This window comes from Rhamphochromis longiceps, linkage group LG14 (genome assembly GCF_057381845.1).
Source record: "Rhamphochromis longiceps isolate RC_006_pf linkage group LG14, R_longiceps_female_GT1.1, whole genome shotgun sequence".
Lineage (NCBI taxonomy): Eukaryota > Metazoa > Chordata > Actinopteri > Cichliformes > Cichlidae > Rhamphochromis > Rhamphochromis longiceps.
The window spans coordinates 31,434,207-31,461,123 of NC_140570.1; the positions used below are offsets into that span (position 1 = coordinate 31,434,207).

General features: G+C 41.8%; 1 protein-coding gene across 5 annotated transcripts in view; it reads left to right on the top strand.

Annotated features, from left to right (window-relative positions):
• The window catches only part of robo1 (roundabout, axon guidance receptor, homolog 1 (Drosophila)), a 221,124-nt gene extending 194,808 nt beyond the window's left edge, over nt 1–26,316 (top strand). For 3 of the 5 annotated variants that reach the window (XM_085429416.1, XM_085429418.1, XM_085429420.1), the window contains 21 exons: nt 444–525; nt 714–882; nt 970–1,136; nt 1,249–1,370; nt 3,060–3,291; nt 4,114–4,235; nt 5,749–5,920; nt 8,033–8,233; nt 11,040–11,066; nt 12,969–13,011; nt 14,599–14,753; nt 16,617–17,003; nt 17,724–17,840; nt 18,934–19,078; nt 19,336–19,566; nt 20,323–20,816; nt 20,928–21,089; nt 23,675–23,767; nt 23,903–24,178; nt 24,262–24,455; nt 25,766–26,316. In XM_085429416.1, coding sequence (XP_085285542.1) covers nt 444–525; nt 714–882; nt 970–1,136; nt 1,249–1,370; nt 3,060–3,291; nt 4,114–4,235; nt 5,749–5,920; nt 8,033–8,233; nt 11,040–11,066; nt 12,969–13,011; nt 14,599–14,753; nt 16,617–17,003; nt 17,724–17,840; nt 18,934–19,078; nt 19,336–19,566; nt 20,323–20,816; nt 20,928–21,089; nt 23,675–23,767; nt 23,903–24,178; nt 24,262–24,455; nt 25,766–25,780 — 3,606 coding nt within the window. In that variant the 3' untranslated portion in view covers nt 25,781–26,316. The remainder of the gene's footprint in view (nt 1–443; nt 526–713; nt 883–969; nt 1,137–1,248; nt 1,371–3,059; nt 3,292–4,113; nt 4,236–5,748; nt 5,921–8,032; nt 8,234–11,039; nt 11,067–12,968; nt 13,012–14,598; nt 14,754–16,616; nt 17,004–17,723; nt 17,841–18,933; nt 19,079–19,335; nt 19,567–20,322; nt 20,817–20,927; nt 21,090–23,674; nt 23,768–23,902; nt 24,179–24,261; nt 24,456–25,765) is intronic. The other 2 variants (XM_085429417.1, XM_085429419.1) reach the window with 2 other exon arrangements.
• The last annotated feature ends 601 nt before the right edge of the window (nt 26,317–26,917 follow it).

Here is a 26,917-nt window from a genome sequence, read left to right on the forward strand (position 1 = left end):
ATGCAAGTGAACCTTGTCTTTGTCTGGCAAAGTTACAGTACATCTACAAGCACATGAATCATGAATCAAGGTTTAAACATATACCACATGTGTTGCACAGAGCAGTCACTTTCATGTTTGGCATTCAGGTGGATGGCAAAGGGAGAAAAGGTCTCCAATTAGTGTATGATCCTGTGAAAATCTTTTCCATTTGACTAGGAATGCTCCGCCACTTTTGGCCTTTCCAGCTGCTTTCCCCCAGTTTCTGCTCAAAAGGAGATGATATTGAGATTATCAGGCAATGACAGCTGCCTGCTACAGACTCCTTCGGCATGTCAATAAGCAAAAGCAATGATGGTAGGGTGAAGATAACAAGAGGCAGAGCCCAGTTCAGGAAACCGTGGGACACATTTAAATAATTTCCATTTAAACAAACATCCTCCCTTCTCCTCCTCCTCTTTCAGCTCAGTGACACTGGCACCTACACCTGCACTGCCTCCACACCCAGTGGAGAGGCCTCTTGGAAAGCCTATTTAGAGGTCCAAGGTAAGCCTAACCACTTTACTAACAAGTGTATTCTTTTTTTTCTCGTTTATTTTGGTGATTGTGTTTATTTAAACTGAAGGCGAACACGAGACATAAGCCTTGGAGATGTTCCACATTCCCCTGGTTGTTGGAAAACAGCAGTAGACTATGTTTTCCTTATTATTTGCCTTTCTCTGTTCTGCATTTAGAATCTGGGGCCCAATTCCAGCCAAACAGACCTACTGACCCAAACCTGATCCCCAGCGCTCCTTCCAAACCTGAGGTCACTGATGTTACCCGTAGCTCTGTCACGCTTTCCTGGAAACCAAACCTTAATGCTGGAGCCACGCCCACTTCCTATATCATAGAAGCCTTCAGGTAAAGCTTGGCCAAGAACAAACTAATAACTGGAGGGCTTCATTTAAAGCTTTTTAAATCTTAATTCTCTTTGTGGTGTGTCCACAGTCATGCATCAGGAAGCAGCTGGCAGACCTTGGCAGAGCATGTGAAACCTGAGTCATTTGTACTGAAGGGCTTGAAGCCCAGTGCAGTCTACCTCTTCTTAGTACGGGCAGCCAATGCCTATGGGCTGAGCGATCCCAGTCCAATCACTGATGCTGTGAAAACACAAGGTGAGAACTATATAATAAATTCTTATTGATGTAAATTTAAAAATATAATAATGTCACATTTGGAGTTTTAAAATATGACCACTATTTTTCATTTTTGTTCGCCTCCACACAGATATCCCTCCCACCAGTCAGGGTGTGGACCATCGTCAGATTCAGAGGGAGCTAGGAGATGCTGTCATCCACCTGCACAACCCCACTATTCTCTCCTCCTCATCTGTCAGGGTTCAGTGGACAGTGAGTATAATTTTAGCAATGAATGGACTGTTGTAGTTTGTTTTTTCTCAGGATCAGATTGCAGAGTGGATCGCTGGTATAGCTCGTCACTAGAGCTTCAAGGTTAGTTTAGTTATAGGCCTATGGTCAATTTGTCAGACCACTCAGCCGAGCAGATGTACTAACATCCTAGCATCGTACAGAGAAAGGACACTGCAGAAAGCAGCCTGGAACACAATCCAAGTTTTCTTAGTGTCCATCTGGCATCAGTCTGAACTGGTCAGCTGGCCAGAAACCAAAGATTTGCAGTTCTGTCTATAGCAGACCACTCATCCACCCAAAAGCTAGACTTCAGAGCACAACCTCTTGCAACAGGCCATGTAGTGCTATATAGCAGTGTGTGCCATGCCAGACTGTGCCATCTAAGATTGAAAACAGTTGACGGCTGTTAAAATAATACGAGTGAGAAGGAAGAAGCTGCCAACTCATGCTCTAAAGTAGAAATGGCTTACAGATGTTAAAACGGATAGGTGGGTGAGGAAGAAGTAGAAACGGCAGCTCATGGTGATTTTTCTTTTCTGGTACAAGCTAAATAACAAGTACCAATGGCCTTCTATAACTAATCTGGCAAATGTATGTTTTTGGAACAATGCAAATACGCTTTTGTGCTCCACCGACTTCCTTGCATAGTAGATATTAGACTATAGGATGGGGGTCACCAAGGGGCAAAAACAATCCCAGTTCTGTCTTTTGACACAAGGCCACCCCAGCATTCCCAGGTATTATGAAGTGCCATAGTGAGTGATAAATGGGGCTTAGGAAATGTAAAAAGGATACTGACATGTCAAGACTGATTTAAACCATTACTGCCCAGTTGCTCTGTCTCGCTGGAATGTTCCAGTAAAAGACATGACAGGAGGGAGCACCACAACTTCCTTGTTTTGTGGGGTTAAATCTATTCTCAATGTGCAGTTTCTTGGTTTTACATTTTCCTTTGTGTTGTGGTAAATGCTTGCACAGTTTTCAGCTTAATGAAGACCACCTGAGCCAGCAGCATATTTTATGGGGGAGGGATAAAGAAATCACTAAAATCTTTACAAGCCAGTGCTGCCTGCCTTCCGCAGGGACTCATAGGGATATTAGCATACTGGTTAGCAGTTATTCTTTTCTTTTCCATGTTGGAAGTAACATTAATTATCACTATGATTTAAACAAATGTCTTTATTCAGCTACACACCATTTTTTGTTTGTTTGTATTTTTGTTTTGTTTTTTACTACTACTACTACTTCGTGTATAAAGGTGCACTTTTTATTCTCTTTCCTGACTTTAGCAGTCAGTAGAGAGCAGGACAGGATGAGACAGGCAGTTCTGGGAGTCTGGGCCCTATTTAAGCAGCTCCAGACTTGGAGGAACCTTTGGCCAATGACCTCATAGTGTGGTTTGCACAAATCACTGCTGCTCCAAATGGCGCATAGACAGACTTTCGAAAGGAGAAATGTAGAAGATGGGGATGGATAAACAGAGGGGTGATGTGATGAGTTAGCACCCCATTCCATCTGCGTCTGGCGAACCTCTTTGCATGAATCCATGGCTGTCCAGTGATGCTACAGTTTATTACGCTGCCGTATCATTTTCCACTGTTACTTGTGACATGCATGATCCAGTTAAGCTGACACCACCTTTGCCTCTGTTCCTGTTGCGTTCACTAGGTGGAGCAGCAGTCACAGTACATCCAGGGCTACAAGGTGATGTACAGGCCTTCACCAGAGGGGCAACAGAGGAGTGAATGGGCCGTGTTTGAGGTGCGAACCCCTGGGGAGGGCAGCGCCGTCGTGCCGCACCTTCGGAAGGGCGTCACATACGAATTCAAAGTCCGCCCCTTCTTCAATGAATTCCAGGGAACAGACAGTGATGTCAAAATTGGCAAGACGCTGGAGGAAGGTGGGGAGGGTGTAAATGTGTACGGCTGTGTGCGAGAGTGCTTCAGTGCTTGCATGTGTGCTTGCATGTTTTCATGTTTACACAGTTTTATATGCACGGCTTGCATGTGTGAGAGAATACAACAGCTGCTGGCAGCAGGCAGGATTATGTTATCGCTAACTGTGTTATATTCACGCATGCTTGGGTATGGCGAGCAATATACGACACCCCAGTTGCAAGTGTTATACTCATTTTTCATAAGGGTGTGGTTGTGGCAGACTTGTGAGGTTTGGTTTAAACCCAACTGCAAATTTTAATTTGTAGTGCAGAGTGTTTACTGGAGTGCGTGCGTTTTTCTGTGTTGCATGTGTGGGAGTGTTTTGATCTTTTTCTGCTGGATTCTCCTTTGTTTCCAATTGTGTCGATAATTGTTTCTGGAGTTCTAAACATAACGTTTGTTTTCTCATAATGATGTGTGTTTGTAACACTCACACACACTGTGACTTTTTCTTTTTTCTTTTGTGTGCGCTTAATTACCATCACAGGTTGGCGCTCACACAGCAGCATATGCCCCAGCACTATAACTGTCTATTCTGAATAACAGTTGTTTGCTTTTACCCCCCAAAAAACACTTACATTTAGCAAAGTGATGTTTCAGATTTAAAAAAAAATGCTTATAAATTTGATAATTAGTCATTTGTTCACACATGAGCTTTAGTCACGCACAGAAGAAATTCTGACAGCTAAATTGCACAGAGAAAGCAGGGAGAGACTGTAGGCACTTAGGCTTTTTTTCCCCCCTATCATATATGAACATTTTTTTTCTTTTGTCTACCTCCCCAGCCCCCAGTGCCCCTCCTCGTAAGGTTACAGTGACAGAGAGTGGGGACAATGGGACTGCCATCATCGTCTCCTGGCAACCCCCTCCAGAAGAGGAGCAGAATGGGGTGGTCCAGGAGTACAAGGTAACAAGGAAGAAAAAAAACCCAAACAGCCAGCACTTACCTCAGGTCTGAGCAAGTAGGACTGTTCAGAAAGAGACACAAAGGAGACAAAACAGAGGTGAAGATGCTCAGATAAAAGAATAACAGAGAAACAGACAATACATAGACATGGAAAGGTAATGAATTCCTAGATGAGGCATACCTTTGTACACCTCTGTGTCTGCTGACAAAAGCTCAGAGACAGGAAAGTTGGAAAGCTAGTGGAAACAGTTGTGAAACAGTGCCATCTGGTGGAGGTGGTAAATTCACACATCTTGTGGCATTTCAAAAGTAAAAATCTATCAGTGTTGTATATTTTTCACCAAAATGTTATTATTATCTTTTATTATTTGCTGGGCTGTAGTGAGGCTTTAAGCTGTGATTACAGATGTGTTTGTGAAGTAGAGATGGAATGTTAGTTTTTTAGGAGTTTAGGGGAGATTATGTATTTTATAATATATGATTGTAGTGGTATTAATGAAAATGAGAAGTTTCCTTTGAAGAACAAACTACTTGCCTTTATTTCCTGCTGTCAATAAAGATGTAGTAGAGACATCAGTGTAGTGTGTGTATAAGAATGAGAGTAAACTTTTGGCAAAAGACCTCAGTATCTTTCTTTCTGTAACAACTCTAGTCCCCTGTCCTACCTCTTTACCAGATAATATTCACACTTTAACAATGGCCAATATAGGACAGCACTGTCCTGTCATACATTATGCTGTGGAAGTCCTTTATTTTAATTGGAAAGCCTTTATGAGTCAGAAGAGATATAGGTGAGTGGCAAAAAGGGAGATGAGGCAGAGCCTGTGAAAAAGTTAAGCCACTGTTAATTTTCCAGGTAAATGTTTTCTGCTGATAGACTTTAGAGTAATTTCATGGTTTTTAAGTACAGTTCGAGAGTGTTCCCTGCTCATTACTGAGCTCAGTCCCCAGCGGCACTGCTTCTCACCACAATTTTTAAGATGCACAGGAAATTTTAAGCCTTTGTAGTTTTCATCACAGAAGTGCAAAAACACACACGCTGGATGAAGTGAGCATATTAACACAGTTAACTGGTGGAAGGAGGTGAGGGGTAAAGAAAACAGACTGACAGAGATGTCTCTGAGTCCTAATCCCAGGTTAAAGTATACTTCTGTGACCCTGTTGGAGTTTGTCTGTGAGACAGCTGCCCTTCTAGGGACTCGCAGCTCTAAGCTTCTGCTAAAATTGGGTTAAGGAGATGATTACTGTTTTTAATTGGTTTGAGACTGCTCCGTGACATGTTATGACTACCTCAAGTAATAATAACCCTGTGTTGAGCATATTCTGTAAAATGTTGTAAGTTATAACATGTTTTCCTGCCTCAGAGATGAAACGCAATACCCAGATTGTGCTAAAATGGCCCCAGCCTATTATAAGAGCACAAGACCAGTGGCAGCTACCAAACTAAATGTTCTCACGAAACGCTCATAACATTGCCTCAATCTCCACTTCATCTTTGTCTCTGTTATGGCAGATTTGGTGCTTGGGGAATGAGACTAGGTACCACATCAACCGTACAGTTGATGGCTCAACCTTCTCCGTGCTGATTCCCAGTCTGGCCCCGGGGATCCGCTACAGTGTGGAGGTAGCAGCCAGCACTGGTGCAGGTCCAGGGGTCAAGAGTGATGTCACTTTCTTTCAGCTCGGTGAGTAGAAACAACTGTTGCTTCTCTCCCCTCTTTTCCTTTTTTAAAAACATTACTTCAGTGCCTTTGTCTTCTGCCAATCCTCACAACTGAGTGAAGTCCAAATATTTGACAAATAATTATGGCATTAATCCAGACATCTTAAATTAAGAGCTTTAGAGAGAAAGGACTTAATGCCAAGTAAACAGACAGTTATGTAATGCCCTTCTTTATGGGAACAGCCATGTGCAAGCCTCTGCCTGTCTTCTCTTTTTTATCATCAACGATGTTTTAAAACTATAATTGGAGTGATTATTGTTAGAAAAACATCATCAAACCTGCCACACGGGAGTCTGATGAGTCTGAATGACAGGGGGTCTTATACAGCTTTTGCATAGTCTGAAATAGCTTTAGTTTACAGTAGCTGGCAGTACGATCAACACAGGCACATTAAATTCCTGTGTGGCAGAGCTGTTGAACTGACTGCCGCACCCTGCTCCATTCTCCAGTCAAGGATGCAATGTTTTCTGCCTCTGCTTCGCTTCAGACAACAAAGGCAATAATGAATCGTGCACTCCGGGCTCAGACATGACATGTTATTAATGCTAAGACACACAGCGGAGCCTGCTTCAGAGGCCAGTTGTTGTAATTTACTTATTGTTTTTTGTTCTTTTAGTCTAGATGGACAAATATTTGGAGATATTTTGTCAGTTTTTATTCCCCAAAGCTCTGAGCTGGCCTACTCGGGAGAGATGGAAAACACATGAATAGCAGGATGAGGCAGAGAGAGAAAGAGCTCCATCTGGTTTCAAATGTGTGATTGAGTGGGCTGGGATGGGCATGAAGAAGCATTGGCTGTGACTGATACAATTTATCTCACTTGAAGAGTTCCTGTGGTGATTGTTGCCATGTTCCAACACTGCACTGGAACAATGTGCCTCGGGGACCAGCGCTTCACCCAAATGCATTTGTCACACTCGGAGCTTGTATGCGTCATCCCGGCCTAGATACCTGTACAGTCCCTTGTGGGCTGCTTAGTCACATTGACATGCTGCGTTCCCTCGGCCAGACAGAGCCACAAATTGAGAAGACTGCAAAGTAAGAAGGGATGCAGCCAAATGGAGACGTAGCCTCAGTGCCTGAGACAAAGAAAGATACAGAAGGGGTAAAGGCAGCGAGCTGGTTTCTTTTGGGAAGTGTTTTTGCTTCTGGCTAAGAGTGCCAATTTAGAAGAGTGGCTACAACATGAAAGACGCGAGAAAAAGAGACGAAGACAAAGTAACGAGAACATGAAGAAATTTCAGAGTGACAGGGGTTGAGGCAAGTCAAAGAAATCTTTCATGTGTCACGATGAGAAAAACAGACCGAGAGCAGGTTGTTGTTGTGAGCAGCTGTACAGCCAGCATCTTTGCAGCAGCGCATTTCACAGTGAAACAGGCTTCAAGGCATTCACACCTCAGTTTTTCCACAGATGTGCCCCGGTTTGCTAATTACTGTGGTATCTGTGTTTGAGCTTGATCTCTTTGGATTTATTTATATGATTATGATACCACTATTGCTCGGTGTGAATGATGTCTCTCTTTTTTCCTATCCGCTTCCATCAGGCTGTTATGCTGCACAGGCTCTGTTTGAATGTCTCTGGTTGCTTTTATATGCTCACCTGCTATTGTTGACTGGGATTTGCAATGAAAGCCTTTTGAATTATAGAAACAACTCCTTTTCCACAACAATCCCAGCCTCATACATACCCGCTGAGATGAAGAATCTTTTTATGTACCAGGAGAAAGAATATCCCTATTTATGTATTGTGCAGGCTCCATTTATTTTAAATGTATTTCTCTATTTCAGTCTTTTTCCACTTGGTTTAGTTTCAGCTTTGAATAATGTTGTTTTCACATTCCCAACTCACATTATTTCACTTGTCCCATCCAAAATTTGCAAGTCAAAATATACTGCTTCTTCAATCATTTCTACTTTGTGGGTGCCAGTTTTAGCACTGCCACATGGCTGAAATGCAGCGGCCTGGGGTCAAGTCCCACCACACACTTTCACTGCTTTTCTGTCTACTAATATGCTGTCTAATAATCGCAAAAAGCACAAAAAATAACTTCTACTTTGTTCTCACTGTTCTAGATGCTTCTGGCCGAATGACAGACACAGTGAACCAGGAGAACCCCCTGTCCCAGCAGATCTCAGATGTGGTCAAACAGCCGGCATTTATAGCAGGCATAGGAGCTGCTTGTTGGATTATCCTCATGGTCTTCAGCATCTGGTTGTACAGACACCGAAAGAAGCGGAATGGCCTGTCCAGCAGCTATGCAGGTATACGCAAAGGTCAGTACACGAGTGTAACAAATTCAACAATCACCGAACTATCAACTTGAATTTCAAATTCAAGGCGCCGGTTTACTTCAGTGAGGTTTTCTCACTGCATTTAGTGAGCGAGTGCGACGCAATTCGGTCTTCCCCATCGTCTTTACCCTAAATGACGCCAACCTACCTCACATTCTCTCTGTCAAACACAAAGATTTCTTTGTAGAGCAGCGCTGGAGGTGAGGTCTCCCGTAGAGTACTTTAAGATGCAGTGTGAGCTCCTGCTGAGAGTACTGCATAAACACCTCTTTTATTTTGTTTTCATACTTCTGTCACGCTGTCTTTGCAGGAGTGTGTTAGGAGTGTTTGCAGTCAAGTACAGTTTGGCATCCAAAATTCCTCCTTTTACCAACTCCCTTCTGACTGCGCTGGGAAAGGGATAATGTCTGGCTGTAATCTCGCTTTTTCAAGGACACATTCTCACGTGGTCAAAGTACTTTTGAGAGAGAGGCCTTCAGATACAGAGCAGCCAATTATTTCATTCTGGTTAATAAGGACCTCATACCTTTGTTTCAAAAACTCAAAGACTGTATTTCAAGGATGTTGGCATAGCCTCTGCCTAACTCATTCATTTTTTTTTTACCCGACTTAAAGTAATGAGGTTCATGACATCCCCAGCCTCTGCCCGCAATATTTAGAGTATAAAGAGAGCCATTAGCCCCTCTTTCAGAGTCTCATTTATGTGTTGGCTGGCTTAATGTGTGGCCTTGGGCTGTGCAGCTGTTGCCTGTGAGTGCTACCTTCTACAGCCTCACTTCCAGGTTTAGGTTTACTGCTGATTGCCAAGGTTAGAGAAGATAGACCCTTCAACCTTGATACACACACAAACAATGATTTTAGCTGTAAATCTGTGGCTATCTGTGCTCTCAATTTACTCCAGCCATGATAAAAGTGGGAGCAGTGTCTCTCAAAGTAAAAGAGACCTCAGCTAAGCTTATCCTGATCTCCTGCACATTTACCTGTGTGGTCTGTGAGAGCTATTGTGGGTTTTTTTTTTGTTATGTCTTAGATTACAGAGAAAACAAAGTGAAGACCAATATTTAATGAATGCAGTCATGATCTGAGGTCAGGTAAGAGATGAGAAGACAGTGTAGCGTAAGGTTACCTCATGTCCCGCTGTGAATCATATATGTTGATGTTTGGTCAAATTTGGAAGAAAAAAAAAGAAAGAAAGGAAGATGGAAGCTCTTTAGAAAACCAGGAGGCAGACATACCTCCCCTTTTTCTCCTCCTGGTGTTCCCAGACCACAGTCTTTGTTTTGAAAAGAGTATAATTGCAACCACATGAATCAACAATCTTCGCTAAGCTGAATTTGCATTACTGTGTATCTGTGTGTGACAGTATATGCTAGCGCCGTCTCTAAAAGATTACATTTATTTTGTCAATGCAAAATTAGTCTAAACAGCTTTCTCTTGTTTCCCTCATGACCTCATGGCGCTCTGTCATTATTCGAAATACTACAAATGACATCACCGTGTAACACAAATGTTATTATGGGATGCTACAGAAGCCTTCACATCTTTTAGCTCAAGTCATTTTTAAGAAAAGAAAGCAGCAGTTACATACAGTCACAGGTTACATACTGGTTCATCGCTCTTGGGAACAAACATCTGCGAGAATGGCAACCTGATTCTTGATTTATGCATGTTAGTCACGTTTCTATTTCTCACGACTGTTTTGGGTACGTCTCTTCTTCAAAGGCTTATCAAACAGATAATCTTTTCCAACCACTCATATCTTTCGATTTGTTTGAGCATCAAGGGGAAAGATTCAAACGTGATAAGATGATTGTGATGTTTAAAGGACATCTGTTCGCACGGGGTACTGTATGAGGTAATTATTTGAGGAAATAAAAATGTGACAGCAGCAGTAGTATCCGCTTCTTAGATGTCTCTTCGCAAAAGCAGTTTTAGTCTGAAGGCAAAGTGCAACATTTCTAAAAAATGCACATATTTAAGGCAGTGTGCTGGATGACTACCAGCATGGGGCAAAGTTGCATCAACTGGAGTGTTTACTGGAGCATTCTTAACTTCTTCAAACAGGGAAACGACTCAACTATATTTTAAAGACCATAAAAATATAGAAGTTATTAAAGAATTTAATCCACTTTCATTGGGTTTCTGAACCATTTCATAAACCAATGCTTTAAAAAAAAAAAAGTAATAATAAATAAAAATGAAAATGTGAAAATAATGTTGTACTAAGGCTTTCATGACCAGGCCATAATTACTTGTTGGGCTGCAATAATCTTAAAAAAAAAAAAACAGAATTTGATGCATTTCTTTGCCTGCCACATGTTGTATTGAAAAAGTCACAAAGTTAAAGTTAAAAACTATAGCATGATATCAGTAATTTTTTGCAGTAAATATCAGATACTTAGGATCCTATTTTCTACAAGAGTTTTCAAAAACAGGCACCCTACTACAGTAGATGGATGTTTAATAAAGAACCCCTTCCATGCCTGTGCGAGCAATTAAGTTGTGAGGGTGATGATGTGAGTGTTGAGATAGCAACAGACATCTCAACAGTGCGAGACCTCTGAACAGCAGGCCTCCGACAGTCTGGGCCACGACTTGAACCAGCAGCTGGCTCAACATTCATTTTCCCTCTGGGATGTCTGAGAGGATCAAAGACTAGCAAGCAGCATGCAGCGTGTGAATACAGGCTATTGAAGTGTATTGCGAAACTTATACATTTTGTGGAGTTAATATTTAGAAAGATAGTTCTGATAATTCAATAACTTTCTTTCTCTGTCTTTTCCAACAGTGCCATCCTTCACTTTTACACCAACAGGTAAGCACCTTCTCCTGCAGTACATACAGTATCTATGTTTTTATAAACTCAATGTACTACAGCACAGGCCTTTTCCCATTTTCACAAACTTCTTGGAACATAAAAATACCAAACAGTGTGCTCAAAACCTTAAGCACATCTCAGTCCAGTTTCCCAACAGAAAAAGGCCAATTCAGGAAAAAAGGAGGACAAACAAAACAACACAAGAAAACAATCAGAATCTGACAATGACAGAAACACATCCCCCATAAAATCCAAAAAAAGATTCCTAAACCTATTCAAAGATCCCTTGTTTGTCCTTCAATATATGTTATTCTTTCAGTGGGAAGGTTGTCCTCTTTGTTTCCTTTTAAATACAAACCAAACCAGAATATCTTATAACAACAGAAACATTTTCACTGCCGTTGGGGAAAGCGTCCTTTAATGGCTTTAACAACCACAGTCCTAATAGAATCATTAGAGAAATTACCAGCTGTAGAGAAGTTGGTGAGGAACACTTGATTAAAAAACAAAGAAAGGCCCAATTAATTGGCACAGCAATGGTCTACCTCCACATAAATATTCCAGCAAATATTTGAGCTGTTTCAGAACTTAAAGCTCAAAAAAGAGAGGCCACAGTACCAAGAATCTGTTTTATAGTAGTGGTAACTTGATCAAAGGGCTGCTGGCAACCTCAGAGGGGATTTAGGAGAATGACACACCACCAGAGTCTCCAACACACCAATTAAACAGGCAAGTGGCAGCAGAGCTAAGGAGGTTATCTGTGAGCTGAAGTAACACAGCATAAAACAGATAAAAGAAAAGCTCCTTATATATCTGTATCTTTCTGTCCCTGCAAGTCTGTCTTTACAGTTCTCTCCACCTTCTTCTTTCACTCGTGGACTTTCATCCCTCGGAAATTTCTTGTTCCCTTGAGGTGTGCAAAAGGGTGTTGGCGGTGTTTAGCGAAATGGCAAATGTGAAACCATGTGAATAGATAAGAGGAAGTAACAGTGAAGGAGACAATCCAGTGCACTCTGTGTTTGTTGTTCTACTGGTTGATCCTGTCTGTGCAGGGATTGTATCTACACGGTAGCAGTGCGCTTTGTGTCTGCCTTGAGGCTTGCAATCAGGTAGAATCATTTTGCAGTGGCAGGCTTGTTTCATGGAAATCTTTCAGCTGAAACATAGTCCTTGCTTGCGCGTTTAGGTTCGATTCTTTAGAGAGAAATTCCCTGCCCTGGTACTCTGTGTGAAACCAGGATTTTACTGAGCATTATACTGATTTTCATCTTTAACCAGACTGCGATAATTTAGTTTTGCATAAGATCTCCTCTGGCTACATGCAGAGACCAAACCACACACTTCCTGTTTTGAAAGAGAGACATGGAATCAACACAGCAAAGGCCCAACCTACCCCTCTTCCACCTTCTCTCCTCTCAGGGAAGAGATTGTAATTAAAGTTAGAAGTTTATCTCACCTTCACACACACCGGCAGCTTAGAGCTCCTTGAAAGAGTCCAACTTGCAGCACACAGAGCTTCAAACACGCTGAACCCGAGCCAGACAACCAAAGAGCTCTGCATCTTTGTTCTTCATAAGCCTCTTACACATCCTCCTGCTCCTGTTGCTTCGTGTGTGCGTGTGTGTCTATGACTCAGCTGAAATGATGACACATGCATTCAATCACACACTCACTTGCTCTGATACAAAACACAAAAACACAGCACTAGCTTAAAAGCAGTTTTCTCCCAATCATTTTTCACAAAATTGGCAATTCAAAATAAATAAATAATTCAATAAGAAAATAAGTAACTCAAATAAAGAATTTTATGTTGAACTTACATGGCTGTGGTGAAAAGAAGGACATCACGACAATCATAACGTTGGTGGAATCACGACAAACTCATTTTCTCTCTTTCAGTGGCATATCAAAGAGGTGGAGAAGGTGTCAGCAGTGCTGGAAGGTAAGAGTTTGTTTAGTGTCTTTGAAAAAATATATCTTTTAAACAGGCGCATTAAGTGAATGAATGCTAAGAATGTAATTTCAAATACAAAGAATCCTTAAACCTCCGGAATATATTAGTAGGGTGTGCCTTGTGTACTTTTCTTTGACAAACACTAGGGGGAGTGCTGTGCCTTTCAAAGGTAGCACAGAGCAGAGGAGAGGGTAAAGGACTTGCATTAAGTATGTAATAATTCTACAGGAACAAAGCCCCATATAGTCTGCCAAGTGCCCATCCTTGTCCCAAATGGTGGAGAACCACATGCAACCACCAGGCTGTGCCGTAGCATCACCATAAAACATTAATGGAGCTACATGCATGTACACAGCAGCAACAGCACGCCGCCTAATGTAGTGGAATTGTGCATTTTGCATAAACAGCAAGAATGTCTGGACTTGGACCTGTATATCCATTGGATGGCATTTGGCATGTGTTCACATAACTGGTAAATAGCAGGGAAAAAACAGGAAAATATGCATTCATTCATTATGCGCTCTTTACTCTAGTCCAAAACATAGTTAATACTGTAATGTATGCGTGTGTTGTTCTTCTGTTAATGAACAGTTAGCTTGAAGCCATCATTATATTATTCAGTTGTATGACTGAATTGTCAGCTCTGCACAAAGACAATGGTTGTTCAGTATCAACATATAACTGCCAGGGTGATTGAGGAGTCATTGTGAGATTGTATTTGGCTGTACAAGACAAATGTGTTCATTACCCAAAACGAATCCAAGAAATGAGTCATTTAAGAGGGAATAAGAAAATGTAATTCATGGCTAATTCACTGTTTCGATACGCGAACCCAGAGTCACTCTATAGAGATTTGGATACTCACACAATATATGTTCCTGCATTCTTTTTGTATACTAAATTGATTCGTTCAATGAGCAAAAACAGACTGTCTTTACTTGGCTTAAGGTCCAGTAGTACAGTAGAATCCTGTTAAATGAGCCAGCTTGATTTGAATTTGAATTAAAGCTGAAAAACAGGAGACAAGACAGAGATGGATGGCAAAACAATGATAAGGATGCATTTTTCTTCCGTTGCTCAAGTCTGTTCTCCTTGTGTACAGCTTAAAGAAAACACTTTCCAATGATAGAGATATTGTGTGACACTGTGGAATCTACTCTGTGAGTATTTGTGGTTCACTGCCTGTTCAGGACGTGGATTTCGCAGCATTGGGAGAGAATTTTATCTAGCTGTCTAATCCAGGCGGATCGCTAATGCTCACGAGGGCTCAGGGAAAGTGTCATTGGCTATGGCCAAGCCAAGCACACACAATCTATTTAGCTGGGCTTTTTTCTAATGTGCTCCCTGGGCCTGTGTGTGGCCGAAAGGCAAAAAGTGCTAAAGCCGGATTTCTACTTTTCCCCTTCTTAGCTGGATAAATAAACTCACATAATCTTCTCTTTCAAATATTATGTTATTGTGGGTGTTGCAGTTCATTCACATAAATGTCACTGCGGCATTGGCTTGGTTTCTTACTATTGTTAACCATTTGGTGCCCTTTTTGTTTTTTTCCCTCCTCCTTTTTTTTGTCCACAGGCCTGGTTTACTAAACATTGGGGACTCTGCCACTCAACCCTGGCTGGCCGACACATGGCCCAACTCATGTTCCAACCACAATGACTGCAGCATCAACTGCTGCACTGCTGGCAATGGCAACAGCGACAGCAACTTGGCAACATACAGCCGACCAGGTATGCATGTTTTGTCAGTGCCGTATGTCGTCAACAACCAAAATAAACCCTCCTCTCGAAGGCAACAATGCAATCATTTGACAAAATAACTGTAGAGATAAGAAATGTAGGGAGCTGGGGGAATCTGCAGTGCAAAAGGAAGTAAAATCTGATATCTAGGTTAGCTCCCTGGAGAGTTATTCTGTGTATCGCTCCCTTCTGTAGGTCTCCACAAGAAAAACCTAGAGAAATATTAGGATTAAGAGAGGCTGTGCGCTTGTGTGTTTGATTTATCTGAGGTTAAAGTAGAGCTGTTTTAGGCAGGAAATAAAAGGAGCACACTGAGCAGGGCTCATAGCTCTACTCTGTTGCTAATCAAATTGCTCTGCTGATTTCCATACAGTTGTTATACCCGGTAATGTAATTTCCCCTAAGTGCTCAGTTATTTAAGAAATGTGCAGCGGGCGAAGGGGTCAAGGCTGGACTGCAGACGATGGCCAGAAGCAGAGAAAAAGAGAATGATAGAGGGAGAAGGGTGTACCTGGAAATGCAGATGGAAAAAGTAGTGATGAAGAATAAGTGTATGTTACAGTGAGATGTATTGGCATAAATACAGAGCAAAGATAAGATAAGTAGGGTGAGGGGGGGAAAAAGAGAACACCACCAGGTGGCCTCTAGTTTATTTAGCACTAGTACAGTTATCAACAAAGGGAAGCATATTTGGCCTCAGAATCTTATGCATTGCTGCCAAACCATACACACACACACACACACAGAGTATGATGTAGGACGTAATATTAATAATTAACAGCCATGACCAAAAAACCTCTATCCTCTGGAACTTGGATTGCAATGAAATGCTTTATGTTCTAAATTATGCACTTTGGGACTATGCCTTTAAGGGCAGCACATAATTCCTGTCCAGCTGTTCAATCCAATATCCATCCAGCCACTAAATAGTTTCTCCTGACTTCAAACCTTTCCAGTGAGGATTAATAATTCATTTTATAGACTATAGTCAAGTTGAGTTTTTCTTTGTGCTAATCACCCCTCTGAGGTTGAAGTGTTTAACTCTACCTTAACATGGTCTGAGATGTTTAACAGGGAATAACAGGCTAGAGGCAGCCCTCACTCGCATGACACCCTGCTGTATGACACTAAGGAGCTTGCCAGACGCATGCTTTGTGTGTGTGCGCCAAACCTAAATTCTGAACATTAAGAGGATCACTGACTAGGTGACAGAGCAAAGAAATACGAGTTAAGGTCCCTTTATCTCAGCCATAGGGGCGCTTTCACACATCAACCTTTTGAAGTGTTTGAGCTTTTCCATGCAGCTGAAACATGAGTTACGTGGCACGAGCTGCGCGCACCTATGGCCGTCCTTGGTATTTACCGCAAGGCTGGCTCTCAGATCTGCTGGAGGATTTGAATATTTTATGAGCCAGGGAAAATTGGATCTGTCAGTGAAGCTGTGCTTTTACTGCACGCCTCATTCCAGGTCTTTGATACAGACATGTCTCCGTCCCTCTCAATGAGCAAAGACGCTCCCAACCATCAGAAGAAAAAGAACACAGATGACACCTACACTGAGTCATGGGTGAAACTGAGAAGGGGGTAACATAACCTGTGTCAGTCACCTAGAGCAGATCGTCATTTTTGCAAACAAAACTGAGACTTAAAGCATAAGTAGAAATGTCTCTCTGGAAGGTGGGGATCATTCAAAAAGCTTGAGATGAAAAATGTGTTGCTTTTCTTAATTTTTTCAGCTCGACAGTAGATGAAATGATGCCTTATTGTTTGAAATCTTTTGCCAAACTGGCATACTGCTGCTAAGCTGATCAGCAGTAGAAAAGACTGACTAAATGCCCTCCTCATGTTCTTCAGCCGACTGTATCGCCAATTATAACAACCAGATGGAAAACAAGCAGACCAACCTTATGGTGCCTGAGTCAGGAGTCTATGGAGATGTAGACCTGTCCAACAAGATCAATGAGATGAAGACCTTCAACAGCCCAAACCTTAAAGATGGCCGCTTTGTAGGTCCAGGGGGCCAGCCGACACCTTATGCCACCACTCAGCTCATCCAGTCCTCCATTATGGGAAACAACATGAACTCAGACAGAGTGACTGGAGGGAGTGGAGGTGGACTCGTGGGTGGAGGAGAGGTGAATGAGAAACACTGCTGGAAGCCCCCCTCAGTCCAGCAGCAGAAACAGGAAATAAGCTCCCAGCTGCAGTACAACATCATGGAGCAAAACAAGCTGAACAAGGGTGAGTGTGTGGAATAGCCAGCAGCCATCTTTAGAGAGGTCAACTCCAAGCCATGATCTTCTTCCACTCGATTTTTCCCTCACTTCTCTCTTCTCCTGGCTGTTTCGCCCCACTCTGGATACGTGTAGAAGAGTTTCATGCTCATGTATCCCTTGGCTCTGTCTCAGTCCTTTTCATTCAACAAAAGCACCATCACTGTCTTTCTGCCTGTCTGTATGGCATTCATGCAACCTCTCCACGCAATCAAGTAGAATCTTTACTGCTAAATGAGGGCCAGGCTTGAATTGCTATCATCTTTTGGTATCTGGGGTGTCTTGTTTTATAACGAAAGCAGGTGTGAGAGTTTATCCTTGGTGTCAGATTTCTAAAGGAAAGATAAAGATAACTCAAAGATCTTTAAAGATGCTTTGAATGAAGCTATCATCACCTGGTCGTACCTGCAGAAAGGAACCACAGCTGGTGTGATAGTTTTAAGATTTCAGTGCAGCTGTTGCATGTGTTCACATACTCACATGAGAATGAATATGAAAGCATGACCTGCATGCCTCATGTGTAGCTAAATACATAGTTCTCGGTGTAATCTCATTTCACTCCATATATTGTTTAACGTTTCTAATGTAAAGCGGTGATCTTTGTTTAGTACAAAGTAGTCGTCTTTGTGGTGTCCCTGTTTGCCTGCCTCCCTGCAATAACTATATCCTTCACTATCCTCACCACCAGATCGCTACAGAGGAGGTGACAGCCCTATGCCAGCCACAATTCCCTACAGCCAGACTCATGACAGCCACACTGGGGGCTCCTACAACAGCTCTGACCGGGGCAGCAGTAGTACCTCCGGTAAGATGGTTAGAGGATCAAGGACAGGAGTTTTTTCAGGTCGGGCAGTCGGCTGTTATACAAATCAACACAGACTCTCATTCGATGTTCGCAGGAAGAAAAAAAAAAAAAGGCAAAATATTATTTTTCCAGCTAAATTATTACTATGAATTCTATAATCACATATACCCTCAAGCTCCATTTTAAAATCCCAGTTTTCTCAAAGGCTTTAAATCACTTTGAGCCACTAATAAAATATGCTTTCAATTGTAATTTGATTAATTTGCATTTTAGCCCATCTTGAAGCAAAGCCTTCAGTGTGGAAACATGGTGAATAAAACACAAGTGCCAACAGTACTTTGAAACAAAGGCATGAGAGCATGTTTCCATTGTTTTTTGTTTTCTTTATGCAACATCATCCAAGGATGTTTAAAGCAAATTAGATAAAAGGAAATGCATCTTCAAATTATTTTGTGTTTGTTATTCTGCTTTGTACTTTTTATTTCTGTGTTTGTCCTTGCTTATTTTGCATTACTTCCGTTAATTGGCTTTACTTTAATTCCAGTATGGAGCAGCCTAATTTCATCATGGCCTCAATGTCTGTCTTTGGACAAGGACAAATGATAACACATTGCAGACGGCATGCAACACTGCCACCTTAATGCCATGTATCCATTCTGATATTGCGTTTGAAGTTCAAGCCATTAAGGAGCAGCCTTTAGTGCTGCCTGCACATCACAGCTCATTGGTTCACAATTTTAATAGTTTTCTATTAATTGGACCCTTTTCTGCTGTTTTCCTTCTACCTTTTCTCTTCATACTGGGTTATACCCCTTCAGGGAAATAGCTGTTTTATAGTATTTCCCCTCATTTAATTTCTGAGCAGTATGGGCATACTTACATAAATTGGAGAGTTGCATTAGCCTTTTCACTCTCACATGTAAAATTATCGTTTTCTTGTCAGTCAGCCTTATTAATGTCAATTGTCTCTGCTGTCAGTATCTTTGTTACCTTGTGATTTCTCCAGCATTAATAATTGATGTGATTTTTAGAGACAGAGAGTATGTGTATCTGTAGCGGTCCTGTGAATGATCGTTTTCCCTTTTGTGAACAGGGAGTCAGGGTCAAAAGAAGGGAGTGCGCACCCCCAAAGTACCCAAACAAAGCACAATGAATTGGGCTGACCTTCTGCCCCCTCCTCCTGCAAACCCACCCCCAACTCGGAACACAGAGGAATACTCTCTACCGATGGAAGAAAGGTGGGACATGTCTAAATGGTCATCTGATCTGACAGTATATTTAAATACTAGTTCATTGCGGCTGCCTTTTCTCCACATTCATTCCAAACAATTGCCCCGAGCATTTTCTGTCCATTAGTGCTAGGTTCATGTCAGACTCTGATAGAAGGCTGACATGAATATTTAGAGGATGTTTTCTGGCTTCAATTAAAAAAAAAACATTCATGTTTTTGCTGAGTGATATGAAGGTAATGAGGCTTGTTTCTCTCTGCGGGCAGCTGTGATCCAGACATGCAGTGCCCCATGCCCCCCTCTCACATGTACCTGCAGCCTGATGAGCTGGAGGAGGAAGAAGAGATGGAGAGGGGGCCCACTCCTCCCATCCGTGGGGCAGCTTCTTCCCCTGCTGCCGTGTCTTACAGTCACCAGTCCACAGCCACTCTCACCCCCTCACCCCAGGAGGAGATGCAGCCGATGCTCCAGGATGCCCCAGACAGCCATGAACGCAGGTACAGCAGCATGATGTCAAGCTGTCTGCAAGAATAAAGTAGCAGAATAAGAGCACTCAGCTGCTGAAAAGAAAAAAAAAATCCTCAAGAAATGTATCTATTCTCTAAAGCCTCATAAAGAAACATGATTTACTTTGCATTTGAAATTCATGGCTGTTTTCCTGATTGAGCCCATTAAACTCCATGTATATCGTCTGTATATTGTGTGCACCGTTGGCCATTTTTCAAAAGCATATCTTAGGTTTTAGACTGATTTCTTACCTTCTAGGGAGTCATTTGTTGCAGTTCATTTCAGTATAGTACGGGGATTCAAGCAGTAGAACATTTAGGGGGTTTTTTGGTTTTTTTTTTAAATGTGTTTCAAATAGGTAGCACATCAGCGTAAATTTAGTCAAATGTATTTTTGTCAATGATTATAATTGTGCAGAAATCCAGCTGTGAGATAGAACTGTTTTGGAAAACTCATCCCTGTTATTGTGCCTGAAGGGGGGGGGATGCCATAATGAATTTGAAGTTCATCTTCCACAGAGAAGCCATTTTAAAATAAATTAGCAAATTCACATCATTGGGGTGATCAAAACTTAACTTCTAATGTGACATCAGAAGATCATCAGCATCATCAACAGTAAAGCACCTCATTTGTAGTCAATTGGCTAAAACATGGGACGATTAGGTTGTTTTTTCCATAACTGGGTAACTATGATTTAATGATGCAAAAAACTCTACAGTTTATGAGTTTCTTCTCATTTTTTATAGGCGCCATGCTGTGAGCCCCCCACCCCCTCCCAGGCCCATGTCTCCTTCACACACATATGGGTATATCAACACCCCGTTAGCCTTGGACACGGATGGTATGGAGGAGGAGGACATACTGGAGGAAGAGGAGGACGGCGATGAGACAGATGCAGAGGTGGCTAAGATGCACTACCACCACACCCACCCCCACACAAACCCTCACCATCCCCAGATGCATCCACGGAGGTTGCTGCTACGAGGGCTAGAACAGACGCCTGCATCCAGCATGGGGGACCTGGAGAGCTCAGTGACGGGCTCCATGATCAACGGATGGGGGTCAGCTTCCGAAGAGGATAATGTCTCTTCGGGGAGATCCAGTGCAGTCAGCTCATCAGATGGATCCTTCTTCACAGACGCCGACTTTGCTCAAGCGGTTGCTGCAGCTGCAGAGTATTCAGGCCTCAGGGTGGCAAAGTACCCTAATTCACAGGGCCAAGAAGTTGGGGGAGCGTCGGGTAAAGTAGACCACTTTTATAGGAAATAATTTAATTTTATTGCAATAATTTTATTCTCTTGCTGTCCAAGAAAAAGAGGGGAAAAAACTATTGTTCTGTTTCTTTTGTCAGCACGAAAATACCAAATAAACCCATCAAGTCACCGTCCTGGCAGCCCAGTGTCTACAGACAGTAACATGAGTATGGCCGCTGTACACAGGAGGCCTCCTAAAAAGCAGAAACAACATCCAGTAGGTCATCCAGCAAACCAGAGACGTGAAGTTTTCAATGAAGGTACACATCTTTTAATTACATCTAGTTATATTTAAAACAGGCTCATTTGATATTGTAGATTACTAAGATAAAATAGTAAAAATCCTTTCTGACAATTAAGTAAAAACATTTCAGGTTCAAGTAATAGTCATCCAGAATTACAAGTCTTGTTTTAACGAATATTTCTTTCAGGTCTTTTTTTGTTTAAAGCCTATGGGGTGGGTGTGTGTGTGTGTGTGTGTGTGTGTGTGTGTGTGTGTGTGTGTTATGCAGCATCTAAAAATGATCAATTATCAAGAAAATTAAATGTTTATCATCTCCATCCGGTCACACACAGTCTCTTTATCACTTATCATTATTTACACAGACAAGTGGCAGCAGTTTAGCTGTATCCCACAAGTACACAGATGGTCAGTTTGTATCAATGCTGCTCCTATATTTCCTGTAAAGATATGGAAGGGAGAAGTGCAGTTATCTGTGACAGAGTGTCTGTAAATGACTGAGTATGGGTGTGCTGTAAGCCAGAATTTTAATCATCTTCTCTCATGTGTTTATGCGCATGCATACGTGGCTTCACTCCTAATCTGTGGCAGGGCTGAACAGATCGGGCGAGTGGTGGGCTGGAGGCCAGGGCCATGGTGGGAAGAAATTGAGGGGGGTTGTCTCATGGGGGCTCTGCCCAGCTTGGAGATGCTGACACTAGGATGTCTCTCTACTCTAGCCACTAATGAAATGGATCAAGGTGCTGTGGCTCATACTGAAGCATCACCTAGCTCAGTAGGGGTGGAACATAAACTAAAAAGAGGCTAAATACTGGAACAGCTGCACAGAGAAGGAAAAGCTTTAACCTTGTTAAGGGACAGAGCAATTAACATTTTATAGCACCATCATTTAAAACTCAGAAGCCTACCAACCTGTTTTTCCCCACTTCCTTTCTGCTTTGATCTTGTGGAAAGATCTTTTTTTTTAAATTATTATTATTTATCTGTATTTGAGAATGTGCACATTGTCACTCCTGTGTGTACAGTATGTGCTGTCCCAGAGCTGGCTCTCCTCTTAGTGTCAGGTGTCCTTGAGTGTTGGAAGCACTTGACAGGGAGATTTAATATCCAGCTCACTGGGAGCCAGACCAGCTATATCACTGCAGAACCCCCCCCCAAAAAAAAACCATCATCCTTATATCCTGGCTTCCTCCCCATCCGCTGCCCCTCCCATTGGCGTGATCTCTCCATCCCACTCCACTCTCCTCTCCTTTCCTGCTCTGCTCCGTCTTTGTTTGAGCAAGGAGGGGGCGTACTGACAGCTCTGCAGTTCTGTCTGCCTATCAGTCCTCCTGCTGATTACATTTGATCTGAATGGATTGTTTTTCATTTAGAGTTTATTGCCTCCCCTGCCCCCAACCACCCACCCTCCCACCCTACAGACCCTGTCTGTGGTTTGGAATACTGCTTCTGAGGTGATAGGTAAAAAAGATTTAATGAAATTTAAAAGAAAGGAAACACAAACCCTGTTTTCTAGGCACAAATTACATTTACAGAGGCGTCCTAATTTCTTTAGGTTAAGACTGCTAACCAGAAAAAAAAAATCAACACCTCTACCCCTGCACCTCAGCAGCCTCACTTCCCTACTACTTATCCTTTTTTGACCTAGTCATTTATTTTGTTTGCACAGTTGATGTGAAGTTATATTCTCTCCATGATTCATATTATGTTTGACTCTGATGCCTTTGTCTGCTTCCTCACCGAACTTAACCCTTTCCTTTCTCTTCCGATATGCTTCAGCCTTGCCTGCCTAATTAACCACCAGACCCTCAGATTAATCCTCCTTGGCAAGCTCTGAGACAGTTTCAGATCTGAGCTCTGTTCTCGCCGATATTTCCTCGTAAATCTAAAAGGCGCTCAGCTCCTCCGTTGTAGCAAGCTATAGCTCAAAGACTGTGGCATTGATCGGACTCTGACTGAGGCAGAACTCAGGAGGCAAGACAGATATTAAAAAACTGCAGACGCCTCTCTGCTATATGATATTGACCATCCCTTTTGTATTCAAGGGGAGTGGAGGATAATCAGGAAAGTGTATTGAAGCTTCACTATACTGCTAAAACAACACAGCAAAGACATTACCAGCCCCATTAGCTTGTTGTGTTTAAAAAAAAAAAGAATAAAAATCTTTGATTCTTCTAATCCAGTTTTGTCTTAAAGTCTGTGAGGTAGCCACTGAGATCTTAAGTGTAAGAGCTGACGCTCACTATGTTTAATAACGTTCTAATCCAATGTGGATTATGGGTCTGGCTGCCAACAAAACCATCCTCCAGGTTGGTAGCTGATTAGAAGATGAAATGCCATTGATCGCAAGCAGACAAGGCTTTTGCTCTGCGTTTTGTTTAGATAGCCGTGTGATGTGTGAGAGGCCAGGCGGCTCACTGGCTGGTCTCATATGAATAATGGCTCAAGGACAAGCAGCATTGATTCATCGACAGAAGAAGTCGAATAGGCCAGAGAGGCAGCTGCTGACCGTCACACTCCCCTCCTCTCTTGCTCAAATCTCATAACTCTCTGGCAGATTCAGCCTCTCTAATGTCATCTGTTCTGTTTACTGTCTGTTTGGAGGAGTTTCCGTTCAGCATGGCTATGTCTGCAGCTCTGGGTGTATGTACACACATCACAGCTGTGTTTGTGCATCACCTTGCAGGTGTGAGACAAGTGAGTGACAGATGATACACACTAAAGTTTCATAAGTACACAGATCTTGTTCTCCAGTCTGTTGCAATTTTCTAAACTCTTGTGGGGTTTTATTTTGTTTTTAATGTGCTTTTGCTTCCTGTGTTTATTTTTCAGATCTCCCACCTCCACCCATCCCCCCTCCAGCAGTGCTCAAGTCCCCTACACACCCTTCCAAGGTAGCTCTGGAGGGCCGGGGAGTGATTTCCCCCAAAGCCGGTGAAGGTCGAGACAAGAGAGGAGGAACAGGGGGATATCGAGCCCGAGAGGACTCGGACCCCAGAACCAGCTCATCTGAACGCAAAGATGCTCAGGATAGACAAAAGACTGCTCACGGAGGGAAAGGGAATAAACATGAGAGTAGCACTACCAACAAAGCACGCCAGCATACAGGTACTACAATAGTTACAGCATAAAGGAATTCTTCAGTCCGATGGGTAGCACCTTGATTCTTAACTATTGTTCCCTGTTTATAGGTTCAGAAGACATTATGCCGTATAGCCGACCACAGTTCCCTACAGTCAACAGCCCCCGAGACCCAAGCTCCTCTAGCTCCATGTCCTCCCGGGGCTCAGGGGGCCGGCGGAGAGGAGAAGGAGGGCGAAGGAACCCTCCAGATATGGGCCTCAACACCTCCAGAGCCTTCCAACCAGGAGATGAAGAGATAGAGGTAAAGGGTAGTCTTAGATTCTACTTCTCTGAAATATACTTGATGGGCATCTGCATTCTACTTGAGTAATGTCAAAGACAATGTCCCATGTTTGCATCTGTTAATTTTGGCAAGAGATTGAATACAGTTTTTGGACAATGACACAATCTTTGTCATTTTTGGCTCTCTACACCATCAGACTGTATAGAGCCAACTTTATTTCAACGGCTCTATATTTTAAATCAAGGTATTTTTACCAAACATATTGCATTAGTTGTTTGGCAATTTTCAGAGGCTGAAAAGGAATTGGACAACTGACTGACAAATAGTGTAGTAGGCAGGTTAAGTCTCAATAACTGGAAGTCTTAACATGAGGAAAAAAAGATCATCATGCAAAAGAGGGAAAGACACTACTGGCTAAAAGCCAAAATAAACCTATCAGAGAGAAAGCAAAAATTATAGTAATGGCCCAAATCCATATTTGTTAAAAACAAGGAATGCACTAGGCAGCTCAGCAATACCAAAAGGCCTGAAAGACCAATGAAAACACCTGAAGTGAATGACCACAAAATTCTTTCCTTGGTTAGGAAAAACCCTATGCAATAGTTAGCTAGTCTTAAGGAGGTAGACATATCACATAAAAGAGCACAGTTCTTCTGGACAAAAAGAAAACAAAAATAAAACCAAAATTATCTTGTACCAGAATGGCGTGAAAAGGAAAGTAATTAGTAGGATTGCAACAGTTCCTGATCAAAAACACAGCAAAAATGGGTACGTACAGCCGCCAATGAAACTGGGTCACTAGCGTTTATTTATGATGCGACTGCTGATAGAAGTAGATGGATTCATTCTGTACAGGGATATACTCTCAGCTCAGGTTCAGCCAACAGACAACACTTCACAGTCCAAATCTTTCTCTTATATTTAATATAACCACATTATGGACGGACAAGCGCCTGTTTTTATGAGTTGTCATTAGCAACAACGACAGTAACAGCATCGTGTGTCCGCTTGTTTAAGTTCCACATAAACCTTTCACAATAAAGCTCAAGATCCTGTTGAGACTTTTCAAAATAAACTGAATCACAGAATTTACAGAAAATGTTACATGGCCAGTGATGGCCTGGCTGAACAAAACGGCTTTTGGTGATGTCTATGACTTTAATAAGGTATTGATTGCAAAGAATCAAAATCCTTTGCAGCCAATAATTTCGTATATAAAATACTTTTGTTTAAATTGTCCTCCAACAATGGGATACACAGATACAGATCTACAGTGAGTCAATATTGGCTGACCTTTGTGCTAACCAAAATGTTTTTGTTTTTCCCAGATGGTAGAAAGCTGAAGGAGGAGGAAAAGGACAGACTGTTCTGATTTTTTGTCCAAGAATGGAGCACCATTGTTTCTCTTACAGTTTTAAATATCTTAGTATTTCACCATCATGTTGGCTGCCCTCATACTGTACATCAGTAGTGTTTCTTTACATCTGGAAAACAGACCAATGTTGTTTTTTTTCTAACTTATCATTTTATATGTCCATTGAAAAAAACGAAAGAGTGAAGAATAAAATGGTGCATTCAAAACAAAATACACAGTAGTATATTTATGTATAATTCCAATGCAATATGGAGTGAACTCTTACTCCAGATATTGACATGACTCAGCTTGCCTTGAAAAGAACTTTGGAAAGCCCATACAGTGAGATGTTACTGTAATAAATTAGCTGCAAGCAGAGAGAGGTGGACTGTCTGTAAATATACATGTATACATGATGTCTTCTTGTTTTACCCATTGTGGTACCTCAAAATTGTCTTCCTTGTTTTATTTTTTGCAAATTCTAATTTTATTATGCCAGTAAATATAATTATTTTATCAATTCCATCCATGTTGTAAATTGCTATATTATTTAGCTTCCCCAAGAAAGTGCCACTTTGGGATTTTTCCTTTTTTTTTTTTTTATAATGCACTGTTATGTTTTGTGTTGTCATCAATGTTTGTTGTTTGTTTTACTTTGGTTTTAAAAGCACAATCACTAAACTTTATTTTAAACCATTCTATCTATTAACCTTTTTGTCTTACTGGAGGAAAACAGGTATGACAAAAGAGTCTAGTTAATCCTGATGATGATGATGATGTTGTAGGTAAAGATTGCCGTTTACAAAGGCTGTGCTTGAAAGGAGACTCCTTATGTTGTGATTGTCTTCCTCTCCAGTTCTGACACAAGTGATGACAACAACAGTTAATGTGAGTCATAGCTGCAATGTAAATACCTTTTCACATTGACCATAAACTCAGCTATTGCACATTAATTGAAATGGTAATGCTGACTCCGAATGCACTTAAATGAATGTCAAATACAGGAAAAATGTCACTTTGGGAATCTGGAGAGGTTGTAATTGGACAAGAAGAGTCTCTTTTCTTGATACTAAAGGGCTGATTGAGCCCTGTTTTAAGGAGAAAGGGTGCTGTTGTTTATTCATAG